Source organism: Platalea leucorodia (assembly GCF_965183815.1).
Source record: "Platalea leucorodia genome assembly, chromosome: 7".
Taxonomy (NCBI): domain Eukaryota; kingdom Metazoa; phylum Chordata; class Aves; order Pelecaniformes; family Threskiornithidae; genus Platalea; species Platalea leucorodia.
In genome coordinates, this window is record NC_138829.1 from 31,193,123 (window position 1) to 31,211,597 (window position 18,475).

The following is an 18,475-nucleotide window of genomic DNA, read 5'->3' on the forward strand; positions in this document are numbered from 1 at the left end:
CAAGATCTCGGGAAAGCAGATTGCACAAACTAGTCTGAAACAAGGAAAGATCTTTGTTGTGGCAAATGGTCACAGTAAGCTAACTCGAATTAAACAATGTTAGTAAAACTTGCAAGTTGAGCTGGGACTTGTAAAACTCCTAGTGATTTTTCAACTCGCATTAACTGCTTTATTACTGCCTGAGGTTCAGTTGCTAATTTCGAATTCTGCTTCCTTCCAATAAGAAGGCAAGGCAAAAATGTGCAGTCCGTAGCCAGTCACAGTAGTTTGAGTGTATTTTGCTTATATAACTAAAGATCCCGTCTCCAATCTAGTTAGCAGGTAAGCTTCACGAGAGCTCGTTGATAAGCATGGAAGTGGATAACACTTCCTGTGCTGGCCTTGACATAAAAAACCCCACAAACAAACAAACAAACAAACAAAGATATTTGTAGTTTGTATTAGGAAAACTACACATACTATTGTCATCCTTCTCCTTCCCTTATGTCTTATGTTTGCACTTATTAGCTAAAGTGTAAAACACTCTTCCCTAGGGCTGGGTGACTAATGTGTCCTCATGTTTAAATACAAGTGTTCTTTTGAGTGATAGAGGGTCTCTGACCAATGGAATTCTCCTTCAGAGCTCTGTTTAAATTTGGGCTATTATTTGGGCTTTTGTTACTGAATACCAAAAGGTAAGGTCTGGGGAAGTTCTGATACAGAACTGATCCCTACCCTGTGACTTTCAATGAGACTGATTAACAAAGTAATTGTCCTATTTTTCCCCTCAGGCAGGCTTTGGGCAACATTCACTTTCAGCCCAGCTTCGTTCTTCACTTTGCTAAATACGTAGGTGAATTCAACCAATAGTCTTCCTTTTCACCATCTTCAAATATGTAGTTCTAGTTTGCTCATTCACACTTAAACAACCAGTGAACTCCTTATATCCTGAGCATGGCCCGTCAAGTGAGCCAGACATCTAATTTTGGGCATATGTTTTTACAATACAGTTAAACCTGACTTAGTAGCATGTCCAAAGGAGTAGACCTGCTGCCTCCTTTGGGCTACAGCTTGTGCTTGTCTGATATCACAGCAAACAGTTAAACCAGTAAAAGTCTAACCTTGGCCAAAAAGTACTCTTTTTGGGATAATTTTTCTGAACCAGTTTACTGGGGCATAGGTTACTGTCAGTTCCTAAAATAGGATGAGAAAATAGTTGAGAGGGGGGCTACAGCCACCTCTTTCAGGACAGCTAGCTATTAGATTGGCATAGATGCACTGTAAAAACTCACCGTTTGTAGGTTTAGTTACTGTTGCTTCTGAGAAATAAGATGATGTTCTTTGAATGGCTTGAATTTGGATAGTTTTAGTTAATTTGTTACGAATCGTTTAATACAGGTTGGTATCACTCATTGAGATTTAAAAAAGGTTTTAACAGAATTGTGTCTCTGGAGCTTGAATTTTTTTTTAACTACTTAATCCATTCCAATTTTTTTTTTTTTTTAAAGTAGGTAGCTAATTTTCACTTCTGTCCTGTAGGCAGTATCAATAAACTTCTTTTTCTCTGTCTCCCAATAGTGGACCTGTATTGTCATTGGCAATTAGTTCCAATGGAGAACAGTGTTTCAGTGGTGGTATTGATGCAACCATCCAGTGGTGGAACATGCCTAGCCCTAATGTGGATCCATATGATACCTATGGTAAGTACCATTTAAAAGATAAACAACTCATGACCATTGTCTTCAACATTAATTTTCTGCTTGATGCTAATCTGCTTTCTAGAGCTTTTGTGAAATGTAACTGCCTTTTATCAACTAAACTGTGTGTTTTCAACTTTTTGAGTGGGGTAAACATTAGTTATTTATTCCCACTTGCTTTGGTGACATACTTCGTATAGAACTGTAATACGAAGACTGGCGATTTCTGAGAAAAGAAGAAAAATTTAATCGTAACTCTAATTTTTTAAGAAGTATGCTTACTACTTTGAACCAAAATCCCAAATTTTTGAATGATTATTTATTTCTTCTGATAAGAAATTCTCAGAAAACTAAGATAAGTGTACTCAAATTCTAAAAGTTCCATGTTTCTGATTTGCATCTCAGTTCACATAACCAATGTCTCTAAAATTAAAGAGCTGATAACTGCTTGGAAAATTGCGCATCACTCTCCTGCCATTGACGGTGATCAGCATGTTGTGTTTAGTGTAATTCTAAGGGTGCAGTTCCATGGTTGACTGAAGTTTGAATGGGACACAGGCAAGATTTCTTCCTCTCTCCCTTGTGTCAGTATGATGAGTGAGCTAATACAACACTCAGGCTGCATAATCTGTGACAGTGAGATGGGGAGGCTTAGGAAGCAGTGTCGTCTTGCACTGATTTAGGAAGACCACTACACCTTGTCCCTTAAAACCAATATATAGCTCAAATTGTGCCTTCCTGCTAAAAATTTACTCAGTATAGTCTAATTACTAAAAATGGTCTGATTTGTTCATGCAGGTATGATTGTTGGTATAATTTTCATGGGCCTCAGACAGAACTCTCCCTACTCAACTGACAAAGTTATTTTTAAAAGAGAGCGCTCTAATAGGATGTTTTTCCTCCCTAAAGCTTGTTAGCAGGGGTTTGGGTTGTAAGACCAACTTGCTTTTAATTTCCTGCAAAACTAAATTTTAGTGATTTATCTGGCTTTATTCCTTTCCATTTATCTTTTTCTCTCACTTCTCTACTCAAAGCCTGGTAGATTAAAAACCCAACCCCTCTATAAAAGACAACTATAAAGTATCAGGGAGAGGAAAATAAGAATGTGTTTACCTGTTCCACAACAGAAATAATCTCATTTTAATTATTAGGGTGCCTGAGAGTTTTAGAGCATGCCCTTGTGTCAGAGTATGCCGAGTAAAAACAGCATTAGGCATCTAGGCATCAGCATTTAAGTGGAAAGCCAATTTTGTTAGGTGTTTTTGCACCTTGTACAGAGGAAGGGCTGTCACCAAGCATTTTTAAGATGATGAATTTGGAGGGAAGAAACAAGTGCCTCAGTGAGAAGGTGGTAACAAGCCTGTATCATTCTGGAAAAAAGGACATAGTTGGTTTTGGGGTTTTGTTGGCTGGTTGATTTGCTTTGGTGGGGCTTTTTGTTTGGTTGGTTTTTTTTTTTTTGTGTTTGTTTTGGGTTTTTTTGAGAAAGCTGGCAGTGGTTGTGCAAAATGACCTCCTGCGTCATGTTGTAGCTGTTGCTTAAACAGGAAGGGCTGGGGGGGATATAGGACAGTTTTATGTGGCATTTAATTTATATTGAAGTACAAGAAATACTTACTTAATGTTTCTTCGCTAAAAAGGTTTCATTTCTGAACTTCTGTTTTTTTCCAGAGCCAAACGTTCTAGCTGGCACATTAATTGCTCATACAGATGCAGTCTGGGGTCTTGCTTACAGTGGTGTAAAGAATCACTTACTATCTTGTTCAGCAGATGGCACTATTAGATTATGGAACCCACCAGAAAAAATGCCCTGTATTTGCACTTACAATGGAGAGAAAGGTAAGTTTTTGCAGTGGTTTTGAAAATCTGTTATGAGGCAGCTGATGATGCGTTTAGGCTCGTTTATATCCATTTATCAAAACTAAGTAACGGGACTAAAGGGAAAAAGTTCTTTTAATTAAGTAATCCTGATTCTGTAGCATTAGTCTAAAGAAGGGAGTGAATTTCTTCTTTAAAGTGTGAGAATAAAACAAACTAAATGTTTAAACTGTCAAGAATTTTAAGTGTTTCATTCTTTCTAAAGACAATTGTTTCTCTTTCTAGAGCATGGAATACCTACATCAGTTGACTTTATAGGTTGTGACCCTGCTCATATGGTGGCATCTTTTAACACTGGCAGCACAGTCATTTATGATTTAGAAACATCCCAGTCAGTGGTCATGCTTTCATCACAAATAGAATCTGGTAAGTAAAGCTCTTCTGTATTAAATATCCATCTTGGATGAGGTGCCTTTATCCAAGTTTTATTATATGGTGAATTAAATGAAAAAGTTTTGCACCCCTCTTGCATCATGCAGTTTGAAAGTTGGTTAGATGCTTAAAGATGCTTGGAACAGATACAATGGAAAAGATTGTGGATTAGCAGGATTTGAAAGCAGTTGGAGATAGTGAAAGCAACAGTTTTGGTTCTCTAAGCTAAGGTTTCTTAAGATTCAGTTGTCTGAATTGCATATTAAAACACAGTTTTCATTATAGCCTTGATATGGAGGTTATTAATATAAGTAAATAAGTGAATTAAGCAGAATATTAGTTCAGTGTAGAATTCTGCACGGGTTGTGACTAAACACTCCCCCGTGGAACTTCTAATATTAGAAATACTGTTCCTACAAATAAGGTGCTAGATGTAGCTCTTTAACAATTGTATGGATCTGATGAAACTCTAGATAGAATAGCCTTCTTTTCTCGAACCTATGAAGGTGTTCCATAAGGAAACCCTCCAGTTTCTGGTCACTCCTTCCTTTGAAATGAGATCTAAAAGAATGATGCAAGGGGAGAATTTGCTTCTCCCCTCCAAGTAGTCCACTTTACTTAGTGATTATACTTACAGTATTATGTAGCTTATATAAAGACTTCAACAAAGGTTACAAAACTGTGTAAAAGCTATATTCTAGGTAGCTTGTGCAAAAACTGGCATTGACAGTGAGAACATCACAAATTGGACAAATACCTTTTCTAGTTTGAAGAGAGAATCTTAAATGGAATCAAGAAAACTTAAGCACAGAAATTAAGAGAACAAGCCTTAAAACACTGGCATATCAAGATAAGAAAATCTTTTTTAAAGAGTATTCTAAAAGTTTCTAAAGAGATTCTAAACCATTCATTGTTTCTTGAAGTTGAAATAAGACATAAATATGTCTGACAGAATCTGATAGGTTAGGTTGACTTCAGTTATTCGGACTCTATGTATTCTTTGATGTGGAGGTGTAAGAGGTGTCTGCTAAACATATAGATACCACAGTTTGCTTCTACTTGGTTAGTGCTGCCCTGCAGTACTTCCTTGGTCTGCTTGCTAGCTCGCTCAAGAATTTTTCATGTGTATAAACCACTTGTACAGCGTTACCCCTACAGTACCTTGGCTGGAGTATACCTGGCTTAGCCCCATCCTGTAAAGCAGGAAGTTCTTTATTTCTTAGGAGATTCATTGATGCTTTGCCTAAAATGTTATTTGTATAATATTAGTTAATGTAGTAAGCTAAAGTGTAATGCTGAAGTATTCTCATTTTAACTTTAATCCTTTCTTTAAGGCGGGTGAATTTTTTTTATTTTATTTTCAGGTGTACAATCAAATAATCATATTAACAAGGTAGTAAGTCATCCCACACTTCCTGTAACTATTACAGCACATGAAGATAGACACATCAAATTTTTTGACAACAAAACGGGTAAGGACAAAGAGAATCTAACTTGTATGTATGAATATGTTTAAAGTAAATCTGGATGGACATACCTTCATGATTTCCATGCTTTTAACTCCAAGCATGTATCAGTTATGTTTTTCAACTCTCAGTAGTAAAGAACATTGCTTAGTACCTATTAGGGCAAGAAATAACCCTAAAGTCATGGTAGTAATGGAATCCTGTGTTATACTTAAGCTGCTAATCAAGTTTATAAAACAGAAAAGGATCTGGGAAAAAGAGGGGAAAGAAGGGTCTAGGGAAAAACTACAGAGTCTGTCATGACAAAAAGGTTGGAATAATTGTAAGAACAAACATAAATTTCCCATTCATCAAATTATCAGTCAAGTTCTCAGTCACTTCCTGCATGTTATCCTACCAAAATTGGAAGAAAAAAAAATTCAGCGTAAGCTGAGTCATGGTATGACTCAGTAAGTCTCTTCTTACAAAGCTTCGTCAACACGTTGTTCTACTAGGGCAGGTATTAGGACAGTTAAGGGACTAAAAATTGAGGTTCTCACCCAGTCATTTTAGGACTGGTCTTCATTGTCATTGCTACCAGTAAAGGTGCCAGGTGGATAAAAAGAGTGCTTATAATGGGAATGCCTTTTTGAGAGTTGTGTGTCACTTACCCTTATGCTTATACAAGAGTCTGCAGTTGAAACTTAAAAATTTCTAATACAATTATATCATTCAGATATTATGGGAATCTAAATAAGCATGTTACGCTATATTGCATTTAATGGGAATGTTATTTTTAAAAGAAACAATACTTCACAGGAAATTCACTGTTTATTTTGCTTTTAGGTAAAATGATCCATTCTATGGTTGCTCACTTGGATGCTGTCACAAGTCTAGCTGTAGATCCTAATGGAATCTATTTAATGTCTGGAAGTAAGGGTCTTTTCATTTTCTGTATGCTCTATAAATTTTGCATTTGTGATGCACTTAAGTATGTGACAAATCTAACTTTGTCTTTTGTCTTTTTTTTTTTTTTTTTTTTCCTTCCCCTGAACAGGCCATGATTGTTCCATTAGGTTATGGAATTTGGACAGCAAAACATGTGTGCAAGAAATAACAGCTCATAGGAAAAAGCTGGATGAATCAATTTATGATGTAGCATTTCATCCGTCAAAAGCATATATTGCCAGTGCAGGAGCTGATGCCCTTGCCAAAGTATTTGTGTGACATAGCAGAACAAACCTGCATCATAACAGCAGGTCTGTTTGGACAAAAAAGAGGGAATGCGTCACTGCCATCAATGATAAGGTTACCAATAAGACACTACATCTGATCTGCCTGGGTGAAGGCTCTTATGTGGGGCAGGTATAGGTTGGTGAAAAGTCACCACATCTTGAACAATGTCAGGCTCATTCATTTAACTGTAATTACTGTATTTGGGGGTGGGTGGGGAGAAATACAAAAAAGAAAACCAGTATTTGTAGCCTTGACTGGATATGAACTGAGCGTATGTCTGTTCTTTAGGTGTCTTTAAGCAAACGTGGAGTCTGATCTTACAAAAGACTTTTATTTTGGACTCTGTGTGCTGCCTTAGGGTTAGGAATGTGGTGCTCTTGTGGGGGGAAGTGAGCTCCAAGAGTAGCTTTCTTTTCATCTCTTAGTAAAATCTTCTGTTTATCAGTTGAATGCCACAGATTCCCCTTTTAAACTTTTATTTTGCTTTAAAGAAAAGGAAATTTAACTTAAAATATTTTAGCATTAGTTGCACAAAATGTTTGGATAAAATTCTAGTTTTTATAAGTCTTTTTATATATTTAGCCTGTCACAACAGTGCTCAAGATTGTATTGATAATGTTTTTCTGCATTATAGAACCCTAAAACACAGAGATCTCACTGACCCGCTGCCGTGTAACCACACTCTTCCCTTCTTTTGCCTAATACAGCTCAGCTAAGTCCTTGCATAAGGATGCTAATTCATCATCATCGCATAACTGTCTTCATAAATAAAGGACTGTAAAATGTGTTCAAATGAAACACAGAGGGGTTAACACCCCCAAATGAACTCTTTAAAAAAAAAAAAAATTAATCTTGGCATCCTATCACTATGTGATATTTTGTACATCTTACTGTATTTACGAGTTTATTTATCAAGGATTACCCATCTTGCTAATGGCCTATTGTTATTTATTTCACTTTTTGTTGGTCTTTATATCCTTTTATGTAGTGTGTTAAAGGGCCCTGTATATCTATTATGGCACTCTTTGAACATTCTAAAATAGATGAGAAAATGGGACATTTGATAATTCTAAAGTTGCAAACCAAGAATTTCTTTTTCCTCTGGTTAAGTACCTGGAGTGGAGTTGATTCCAAAAAACAATCTTGTTTCAGAACTTTTGGAGTGAAAAATATTTTTATTTGCGTTTCAAATAGAATACAAAAGTAGTTGATTCAAGATTCATAAATCTGCTGTGTTTTGACTAGTTATTCCCTGCTTTTATTTTATTTTCAGATGTGCTTCAGTTTATGGTGTAACTAAAGATTTTGTTTGTGTAATGCATGATTAATACAATAAAGTATTTTTTCTAGTCTTCCACAAAACTTTTCTGATCAGTTTGCGAGTTTTGATGAGTTTTGTAAGGTTTCTGTTTTACAAACTATGAATCAGCAAATTTTTAAGATTGTACCACATAGCAAAAGTACAGCTGTTGAAAAATAATGTATATAAAATGCATATAATAAATATTAAATGGTGTACCTGTATGTTACTGTTGGCTACATTATTTTGTGTTGCACAGTTTGAAAGTGTCATTCTACAAATTACTAAATTAGGTCTAAATTTTAGCAAAATGACCATTTGTTTATTATGCTTATAAGCTGCTTTGCTTCTGGAAAATTGTAATAGTTGTCTGGATGTCAACCAACTGTTCAGTTTCAAGCAGCAGTACCCACATATAAGAACATGTTTCTACAATATTTTTAAAGATTTTTACAAGAACAAATTCAAAGTTGCTGTTGTATTCTTAGAACCTTTATAATAATTACACTGTTTTTCACTATGTCTGTATATGAAGTGATTCTCAAATGATTTAGGAGCCAGAAAGATACTGTTTTTATTTCAAACTGCCACTGAATTGTGTTGAATTAAAACAAAAATTTAAAAATACCATTTTTAAATGCTTAAAATTTGCCCATATGTCAAATGTTACCTGTTAACCTTTGTCCATTTCTTTACAAATCCTCCAATAAAGATGATGCAGAGAAGGGCAATCTTTTTGCAAAAGGCTAAGCTGCAGGTCAACATTTAGCTACTCTGTGATGAGTCACTTTCCTGAAAGTGTATCAGCAGAAACAGAATACCACAGTGCGAATCTTTGATTTTCATATAAAAGTAGTATGTTTAAGTATAAATTACCTTAAGCTGGAACATGTTCCTATAAGTGGTTGTAACTGTATTGTTCCATGTAAGTTTCCAGTTTCGCAGTGAGAATGTATCTCATGCCATCTCATGTCAAACAAATTAGATTTAAAAAAAAAAAAGGAAAAAAAGGTGCTCATGGTAGACAGAATACTGCAGTTATATTCTGAAAGTAATTTTGTTTTAGTAATAATGTTATGTTGTTTGAAATGTTACAGTAAATTATAATTGTATAGAAATTGGAGAATTTTGTCCTTTATCATGAAGACTGAGGTGAGGCCTTTCAGTAACTGCTTGTAGGACACTAAGACTTTACTTTTGAAAGTAAATTCAGCTGACTTGCACTTTTTGTTCCTTCCAGTCTAAAGCATTCAACTAATCAACAGACAGAGTATTTGAATTTTATTGGAAGTAATTTCATAATCGCCTTTTCTGAAGCCAAACATTGTCTCTGGCAGCTTTTCCAGACTGCTGCATTTTAATGCTTAAATGAAATGTGATTGTTTAATAAACATTGCCATGCATAACATTTACTTTTTTTTTTTTGAATTGTATTAAAATTGAAATGGTAAAACCAAAAATATTTGCTTATTTTCCTTAATTGAAATCCTAACTGTCATCTTAGTTCACTAATGCATAGCAGATCAAATGCTGTAGTGAGGCTTCATTTATTGAATATTGGCAATAATCTATAATACAGTCTTAGTTTATTTATTGTGGGGTATAACATGCTAAAACGTTTATTTGTTTTTTGTTTTTAGAACAGAAGAGCTGTAGTACTGGTGATGGGGAAAAAATGATAGTGCTGAAATAAATGTTTTCATTTAGCAAAAACACCTCAACTTATGAAAGGACTGATTTACTTCTCTTTTGTAAGACCCAAAGGGCTTGCGCTCAGAACCTGAATGGAAAGATACCTAAATGTGTTTCATAATACATTTAGCATTTAGGGTATGATTGATTAACAGACTTACTCCCCATCTTGTTTTTTATTGTAGGAACTACAATATCTTAAGCAGATGATTGGTGACTGTAGTCCAGCATCTTATCTACATAAATATCAAATACATCTGAAAAAGGGTGTAACAAGCCCTGATCAAGAACCTTCCCTAATTTAGAAATCCTAAGGAAGAATTTATTTGCCAGGAGATAATTAGTAGATTTTCCTAGTGGAATAACTTTGTGGGCTTGAGGATACATTATCAGAGGTTGTCCATTTCTCCTATGTTGATTGATTTATTTTAAAACTGATAGCGCTCAGTGGAAAGCTGCTTGGTCACACAGTGCTGACTGCTCTTCCTTCTAGCTACCATGTCATATAAAAGGTGTCTCAAACAAATGCATCCTGGTTGAGCAACTGGTATTTTTGCAGGGAGGGTAAACACACAGATAAGTTGGTCAGCACAAATCCTGCTGGGAAAATGAGCGTGACTCTTTCCTCCCAGATAAGGTACATGGCATGAAAATACGACTGACTTTACCTTTTAGTTATGTTTGGTTTCACTACTCTGTGTGTGTGTGTATATATATATATATATATTTTTTTTATGTTCTGTTTTTAAGAACTTTTTTAAAAGAAAAAAATTAACAAAACCAGAAGACTCTGGAATTGTTTTTAAATGATACATCAGAGGTAAGCATGAATGAAGGTTTAAGTTCCATATTTAAGACTTGCTCTGTTAATACTCAGAGAATGCATATTCTTGAGTCCTATGCAAACTAAATGGCATATATTAATAGATTTTAAAAAATAAATAGCTTAAGCTACAAAACATTATAAATGTAAAAATACATTGCTTTGTTTTCTAATTTTGACTGACATGCTAATGGGAAACAACATGCTTTCTTTTTAGTCCTCCCTCTTACCTGGATATCTCAGTGGCCCCCCACAAGAGAATTCATCTAGAGTTTGTGAAAGTGCACATATAGCAACGAAATACTTCTATTTTTCAATATTTACAGAATTTAAGGAACTTAAATTAACTCTGGTGAGATCCCTAGTCATGAAAAAGAGGCAATGTGAGGTAACTGAGGTCATAAAGCTCTTGTTTTAAAGAATCACTGAACCTCTGACTTCAGTGCTGTAAAAGTCTGCTGAAAACAGTAAACTGAAAGTTGTTGATGTGTACTTCAACAGCAGCTATGGTTTAATTTCTTTGGATGCACATCAAACTGACTAGATACCAGTGAGGCCTGGGGTTTTTTTTTTTATCTAGAACCTTATTTAGGAGATCTTTAATTTTATTATTATTAATACCCATACATCTTGAATTTGGTGTTGATAATATTTCCTTCTGGAAGGTCATGTCTAGTGTTCCAGCTGATTTGGTCTAGTCTTCCTGAAGCAAAATAACTGGGGAGGCCAACTGTTGGCCAACCCATCCTAGTGCACAGGCAGTGTCTAGGAGCAGTGCTAGGGCATTTAATCTGGCAGTAGAAGAATTCTGGCTTTGATTGTATGTAGTGCTATAACACTGTCAGAGTAACACTAAATCTCTAACATATGGTCTCTTAACTGGAGGAGAGAGAACTGATTCCTACAAGCATATGGCTCCACTTTATGTTCTTTGTTGGGACCCTAAGCTATCGATGGTTGTTAGCTATTGACCTCTAACAAACAGCAAATAGCAACTCCAACCGTTTAATATTGTCATATGCAAACAACATGCACAGTTGTCTTCAGTTACATGAAGGATATCTACAGTGTTCTGTTACTTAAATGTTATCAGTGCTGTGAGACTTTTGATGCTCTCATTTTAAATTGATTCAAATTAATGGATTTATTATAGAATTTAAAACTTTTGAAACTAAAGGATCAGTGCTGTGAATTTATATACATATTTGTAAAACTGAGACTGCAAGTAGGAATTTAATAGTGACAATCCACTAGCTGTGTGGGTTAAAGGCTGCCTCGTTTAAACCAAGTATTATTAGGAACTGTATCTGTTTTAGCAAAGTTCAAAAGAATTGATATTGCCCTATTCTTTAAAAATGGCATTAATCCTTTGAAAAGTGATGATCTTTCAAATAAAAATAAAGGTAACGCCAGCTTAATTATTACGTGGCTTGTAGAATTGTTCATTTCTATCACAAAAGATACAGGGTGACATTTATAACCTCTTAAGGTGAAACACTCCGTTCTACTTCAGAGAGTACTGGACACCTTAGAATAAATATTTCACTTGGTGGTCAAGGAGTATTTGCTTTTGGGGGGATGTCTCTGACTTGGACGTATTAGAGACTCCTTAACCTGAAGGGAGAATACCACCATAACAGAATGATTTGCAGCTCTGTCCTCAGATTCCTTTCTGACAAAAGAATAAATAGGATCAGCTATGCAACCGATTTTTTTTTTTTTTAAAGCGGTTTTCAATGTAACTTGAAGAGGAGCTTTTTGCAGCTGAACATTTTTGATAACATTAAAAAGATTTTTTTTTTGTTTTATTCAGTCTTAGGCATTCATTAGTGCTAGCTGACTTGCTAACTTCTTTCTCCCATCTGCTTTTGTCTCTCAACCCTCTGCTTTTCTCAAAAGCTCCAGAGGCCTTGAGAAACCTGTAGGAGGAGAGAACAGCTTGTATAAATGTTAGGTCATGAATCCATGTGCGATACACAGAAATGTATGTCCATTTGAACTCTGGAGTTGAGAGGATGACGTTATAAGCTTGGTGCACAGAGGCTTGCGGCCCACCTGCTGTGGGTGGGGCAGAGCTGATGGGCCTCACCTGGCAGAGCCACCTGGAGAAGGTGATAATGGCTGCTTCTGGACTGGGGAAGGAGCGGGCCGCAGGAGTCCAGCAGCAAGCTGTGAGTAGGCAGGGCAGGAGGGATGTTGCCCTCCCTGCCTGCAGCCATTTTGGTGTTGGCAGAGGGGGGGAGCTGCTCACATTGTCTGCTGTTTGTCACAGACCCCTGAGGTGTTTCCTGAGGCTTCTCCCTTGCCTCCACCTGCAGCTTGACTTGCTGTGTGACTGTTGGGAGCTGTGGCTTCTCTGGCCGCCAGCCCGGGATGGTGCTGGGGAGCCTGGAGGCTGGGCAGGGGGAGCGGCTGATTGCATCTGGGCACTCCCCAGACCGAGTCTGAGAGCTGCTGGGTTTTTGCTCATGAATGGCAGCGGGCCAAGGGGACGTGTTTTTCCCTCGTGAAAGAAGGCTTGGCCAAGGGGGTTGTATGCTACTGGGGACTTTTGGGTGACCAGTATGGTTGGCTTTTTTAAGCAGATTTTTTTCCTGTTGTTTCGGATGTCTTTCCTCTCTAGTTGCTCTTTCGTACTTTGAAATGGGTGGATTTCTTGTTGTTGAGTTGTTTTTTTAATGAATATGTGGGGTTTTTTTCTTTCCAAGGAAAAAGCTTTTCTGAGGAAAAAGCTTCTCATTTGATCAGGGGCATCTTGCACCTAAGCTCTTGTCAGACTTATAATACAGTGTGAGTGAAGAGCTCCTGCTTCATGCAGAAGTAATGTCTTCCTTCCCTGAAATCTCAGCAACGGCTGGGAGCAAAAAAACCCCAAACCCTTCAGCTTCCCTAGGAAAATACCCTGTGTGCAGCAGGCAGGGAGGCCCTGAGGAGGGTGCGGGGCCCTTGTTGTACCTCTTGCGCAGGCGGACTGCCGCGGCTCGGCTGGTGAGAATATCGGGCCTCTGGGAGAAGCGGTTGGCGGCTGCGGATGCTGGTGGCAGGAGCTCAAAAGCAGAAGCTCTTGCAAGGTCCTTGCAGACACTCTGCACGCAGTGGCAGTACATCGAAGTCTGTGTCGTGGCTCCATTTTATGTCCCTGGTGCTTTTGGTGGACTGGTTGGTAGCCAGAGGTTTCCCCTGGATTGCCTTACCTGGAGTTTTTCCTGTGTTACTTAGAAATACCATTGCATCTTAATGACAGCAGAGCTTTTTAAAATGCTTTTCAGTATCACTTCATTACTAGAGTAGTTGTTCTCAAAACAGGAGCTGTATTTTAGCTTCCTGAATTAGTGCTTTGACTCTTTTGCCTTTGATAACCAAGGTGACTGATTCTGTCAGTCTTAGTAAGTGTAGTTTCCTGTTAAGATGATGTAGCTACCAGTTGCTCTACAGAAGAATTTCTGAGAGGCTGGAAATATTTTCCCCAATCTGAGTGATCTAATACCTGACAGTTTCCATGATGCATATGCATTACATTCTGTCAAAACTCTTTTTTTGGCAGATATTTGGGCTTACAGAGGCAACTGATTGTGGTCACTTTCTCTTAATTGCGTGTGTTGGTCTAGTCTCTGTTTAGATTTGAGCAAATCAGACCATTGGGGACTAAAGTCCTTGTTGATGTATTTGCTACCAGCATGCTGTGCCAGACAGTTTTGTTTTGTTTCTAAACTGGCTCCTAGTCCTCACCAGAATTAGCAGTTCAACAGGGCAAAGTTGTGTACCTCACCTCATTTGGAATATTCAGATGTGAGAAAGCTGTTGTCTTCCCGTCTTCCTTTTCTGAGCAAGTAGTATATTATTAAACTATCCAAGAGTAAGTGGCAGAGAATTCTGGAAATTACATAATTGTGAATTTGGTTTTCATTAAAAACATCTATTTTAATGGTATAGATTGTTTGATTTGAAACTTAAGAAAAATATAAAAGTAGTGCTAAGTTAGTAAGTAATTTTTTAAATCTAAATCAAATTATTTTTCTAAACTTTGCCAGTCTTTGCTTAGTCTTTTGACTTGTTTGTTGTCTCTAACTTTTATTAGTTGGCAGAGAATTGCTTCTCATATTTGTAATCTGATCACATACGTCAGGGCAGAAAAACAGTTCTTATCCCTTTGCTTAAATTCTACCATACTTTGATTGCTGTTAAGGAGTAAAGGCCATTTCTGACCTCAGTGGAGGCTGGAAAAGTTTAGTTAGCATTTGCTAGCAAAAACAGCTATGCAGGATTCTCATGCTGGTGTCTTAGGAACTGGTCTAGTATGAAGTTCAGCTGTAGGTTCAGTTATACCCCGAGGCTGAGGGTATATTCAAGCCGACAGCACCTGGCTTCCAGGAGAGTGCCCTCAGCATGAGGTGAGGCTTCTTGGCAGCCGGGAAGGGATGCTACCTGCTCCTTTTGGCTGTAGTAAACAAACCGGCCAAAGCAGTGCTGTTTCCCTTCGTTATCCTGTGATGGCCAGAGTTCAGCTGACCCTGTGAGCATTTGCAGGCTGCTCTGGTGGTAGGGTGTAAAGAAAAATAGTAAGGACACAGTATTCATATGTATGTAGACACAGATGAACGTAAATAATTTAGAGTAATAAAACAATAAATATCCTTCAGGTAATGAAAGTGGCGTATGATCAAGGATACTTCACTAACCCAACTTGATGGTTTGAAGGAAAGGAAATTTTGATCCTAATGAGATTAAATTTAAACTGGGCAGTGTGCTTCAAAGCAGAGATTAAGCCCTTGGATTTTATCATAGACTGTAAATTTTCAGGACCTGTTCTTCCTTCAGCTGAAGCCAGAGGCAAAATTCCTGTTGAAGCCAAAGCGGGCAAAAGAATGTGTGTGCAGTTGATTGATAGACATATATAACTGGAAATTTAGTCATACTTAAATTATAAACTGTTCAGTGGAAGTTTCCATGTATTTGGTGTCTGTATTTGGATGGCAGTTGATCACAAGCTATTCAAACACATTCTGCTTCAGCTTCTCAAGAAAACCCTTTATGTTTACTGTGCCAGGACCAAACCAAAGCCAGTCAGTAAGATTTTTCGGATTGATTTTATTAGGCTGGGGATCTAAGCCTCCAGTTTCCATGTGGTTTGTTAAAGATACAAGTTGATTTTCTTTGACAACGTGCTCAAGCCTTGTGTGCAACAGAGACATTTTCTGATTTTTGTGGCTTTGATGCTTTCTGGAGTTGCCTTGCCCTTCAGCCTAATGAAAGGAAGGAAAGTGCTGAGAAAACTAGAAACTCTACATTTAAAAGCAGTGACTTTAGTGGAGTTTCATAGTGATATTGACAGTTGCCCCATTAGAAATATGGCTTAAAATGAAGGCATAAAAAGTTGACACTGCTTTTCTTCAGAACAGGGAAAAAGAAAATACAATATTTGTATTGTATGGTGCCATACTTGGTAGAAGAGAAGACCTATGTGACAACGCTAATCTGAATTGCAAATAGAAGTAATTAAGAACATTTATGGGAGGAACAACTGTTCTGATGAAACTATTCTACTTCGTATGTGCCAAACCCCTCCTGTTCTTCCTCCTCTCTTCCTGCCTCAAAATTACTTCATAAGTTGTAGAGACGTATAGACATTGGCTTTTGATGCAAATGGTTTTTGGCTGGTTACTACAGAGCTCTTCTTTGTTGGCATTGATTTTGAAGGGCAAAGTAAATAGTTTTAAAGTGATTATTTTCTCTTAAGAATATTAGGATGGTCTTACTTTTGGATTCTTCTCATTCCTTGCTGGTTCAATATTAATAGTTTCACAAGCAGTGATAAAGAAAGACCAACTTCTGAGACCTGTTCTTCTTGCACTCTGCTTAAGGATGTAATATAAAAGATTTTTGCTACCAGGTCACAGGTCTGGCAGTGTGAAGACTTCTCTGCAGTTTAGTGACTGTCAGTCCTGGACTGTATACCTGCTTTTCCTATATACTGCACTTGTCAGACGAGTCTACAGCTAGAAAGCGTCACACTATCAAAAGACGTATATTCAAGGTGATTCATGGTCAGAGAGGATCTAAATGCCCAAAACATTTGCGTGGGGTGTAAAATTTAAGGTGCCTCGGAACTGGAATTGGAGACCCTGGCCTGGGTACAGAGGCATTCCCTGCAGAGCCTGGGGCCATGCCAGCACCTTGGGAGAAAAATTCTCGATGAGTGACCTGCAAGTTCAGCAGGGAGCTGCTTTGTACAGGCACAATCTTTATACCTCCCTGCTGAAGTAGCACGCAGGAAATCATGAGCATGGAAATTGGTCTAACGTGTCCTCTGTGTGTGTAATCCCTGACTTGGAATCTCATCCTGGAGATAAGCATTTGTAATGTTTTCTTCAAGGACTGGGAAGGGCATACTGCCAATGTAAGAGGAAGTTGCACGCTTCTTTCACTTATGAAATATCCTATGAGTAAAGAATTCACCCAGGAAGTGTAAGAAAGAAAGAGACTGATTTGGTGTCTTCCTTGGTCTTCTGGCAGTGAATTCCAATGCTCAGGCATATGTCCCAATCAATGCATGCCTGTAGGTTGCAGCTCTTGCTAGAAGTCATAATGAAAAGTAGTATTTCAATTTCTTTAGGACAGAAAATTAATAGAATTTTGTAAATTTAGATTGCTCTTGGGAGCTCCACTGGGAAGGATGAGTTTTGGACTGTGTTAACTACTACTTAATGTAAAATTCAGAAACAGCTCTGGGAGTTGCAGTAAGTACCTCAACTGCTAAGCTTAGAATCTTCTACTCTTGAAGGAAGAGTGAAGGAATCTGAATTTTTTTTTATGTGCAGTGGTATGTCATCAGCAGTGGGGTTGCAAATCTGAGGCCCCCTGAGCCTTGTGAGTACTTTTGAGGGAAATAGGGCATAAAGAATCACAAATGGTTTGGGTTTGAAGGGACCTTTTAAAGATCATGTAGTTCAGCCCCCTTGCCATGGTTTTCATCATATAGGTTTTCTTCGGTCTCACTGGAGAACAGAACTGATCCCCTGCAGGCCATATTCTTGCTTGATAGTACTGAATACCTGCAGCAATGTTCCCAAATGGCGTTTGTGCAAGTGGGTGTAGCCGCAGCTCTGTTCATGTTCTTTGTACTACTTGGTCCAGCGGCATAAAACCGAACCCTTGTACCGGTGGCTTTACGTAGCTTCTTACCCAAAACAGAACTTCAAATCACGTCCACTACCCTCTACTATGCTGTTCTTCCTCCAAACTTACCTTCAACTTACAACACAGTGCACATCCTTTCCACTCTGGTTCAGTATCTTGCCAGTTCTCAATCCTTTTATCCGTATCCCACCACCGTTTTTCCTAGATCAAAACTGTGCTCAGAAATGCTTGCTTCCACATAAACTTTGTATATTTACAAAAGTATTTTCTGTACCTGCCACTTCCTACCTCAGTGTAATCGGGCTGTATAAAGGGTGCAAGTAATGTGTCATCACCATTCCTGTAAAATGGAAATATTTGGACATATAGCTCTGCAGGTGTCAGTGTCCCAGGGATCCAGACCTGCTTTTTCCTTGATGAATGAATGAGTAAAGCTGCCTCCTTCTTTGCAATAGTAAAAACAAAGTGGGAGGGAGAATGTAATTCTACCAGCTGGCATGTGATTTATATTCAGAAGATTCAACTAGCATCATACCTATTATGAACAATGACTATAGTTTTGATATTGACTCATTCAAATGAAAATATTTGTATAAATACTATCATCTTTGCTATTTGAGGATGATTTAGGATTTTTTCTTTTGCAAACTAGGATTTAAGACAATATAGGCAGTTAGGAAGCATCATGTGCAACTTACTCAAGCTATACTACATGAGGTTCATCATAAAAAGACTTTTATATTACAAGATATTAAAACAGATAGCAGCAGTCCCAGTTTTCTTGCAATATATATTTCTATAAAAAGTTTATAAACTAAATGAACTTTTGCACAAAGCTGATATTGCATAGGAATTTATACAGCAATAGCTGAATACTCTTATCTATAAACACATAACAAAATTAAGGATAACAATT

At 37.5% G+C, this 18,475-nt stretch overlaps 1 protein-coding gene across 4 annotated transcripts in view; it reads left to right on the forward strand.

The window, feature by feature from the left end:
- STRN3 (striatin 3) overlaps positions 1 to 7,457 on the forward strand; it is a 63,166-nt gene extending 55,709 nt beyond the window's left edge. For all 4 annotated transcript variants that reach the window (XM_082318529.1, XM_082318531.1, XM_082318532.1 and 1 more), the window contains 6 exons: positions 1,558 to 1,679; positions 3,348 to 3,515; positions 3,780 to 3,920; positions 5,291 to 5,398; positions 6,218 to 6,304; positions 6,429 to 7,457. In XM_082318529.1, coding sequence (XP_082174655.1) covers positions 1,558 to 1,679; positions 3,348 to 3,515; positions 3,780 to 3,920; positions 5,291 to 5,398; positions 6,218 to 6,304; positions 6,429 to 6,598 — 796 coding nt within the window. In that variant the 3' untranslated portion in view covers positions 6,599 to 7,457. The remainder of the gene's footprint in view (positions 1 to 1,557; positions 1,680 to 3,347; positions 3,516 to 3,779; positions 3,921 to 5,290; positions 5,399 to 6,217; positions 6,305 to 6,428) is intronic.
- The last annotated feature ends 11,018 nt before the right edge of the window (positions 7,458 to 18,475 follow it).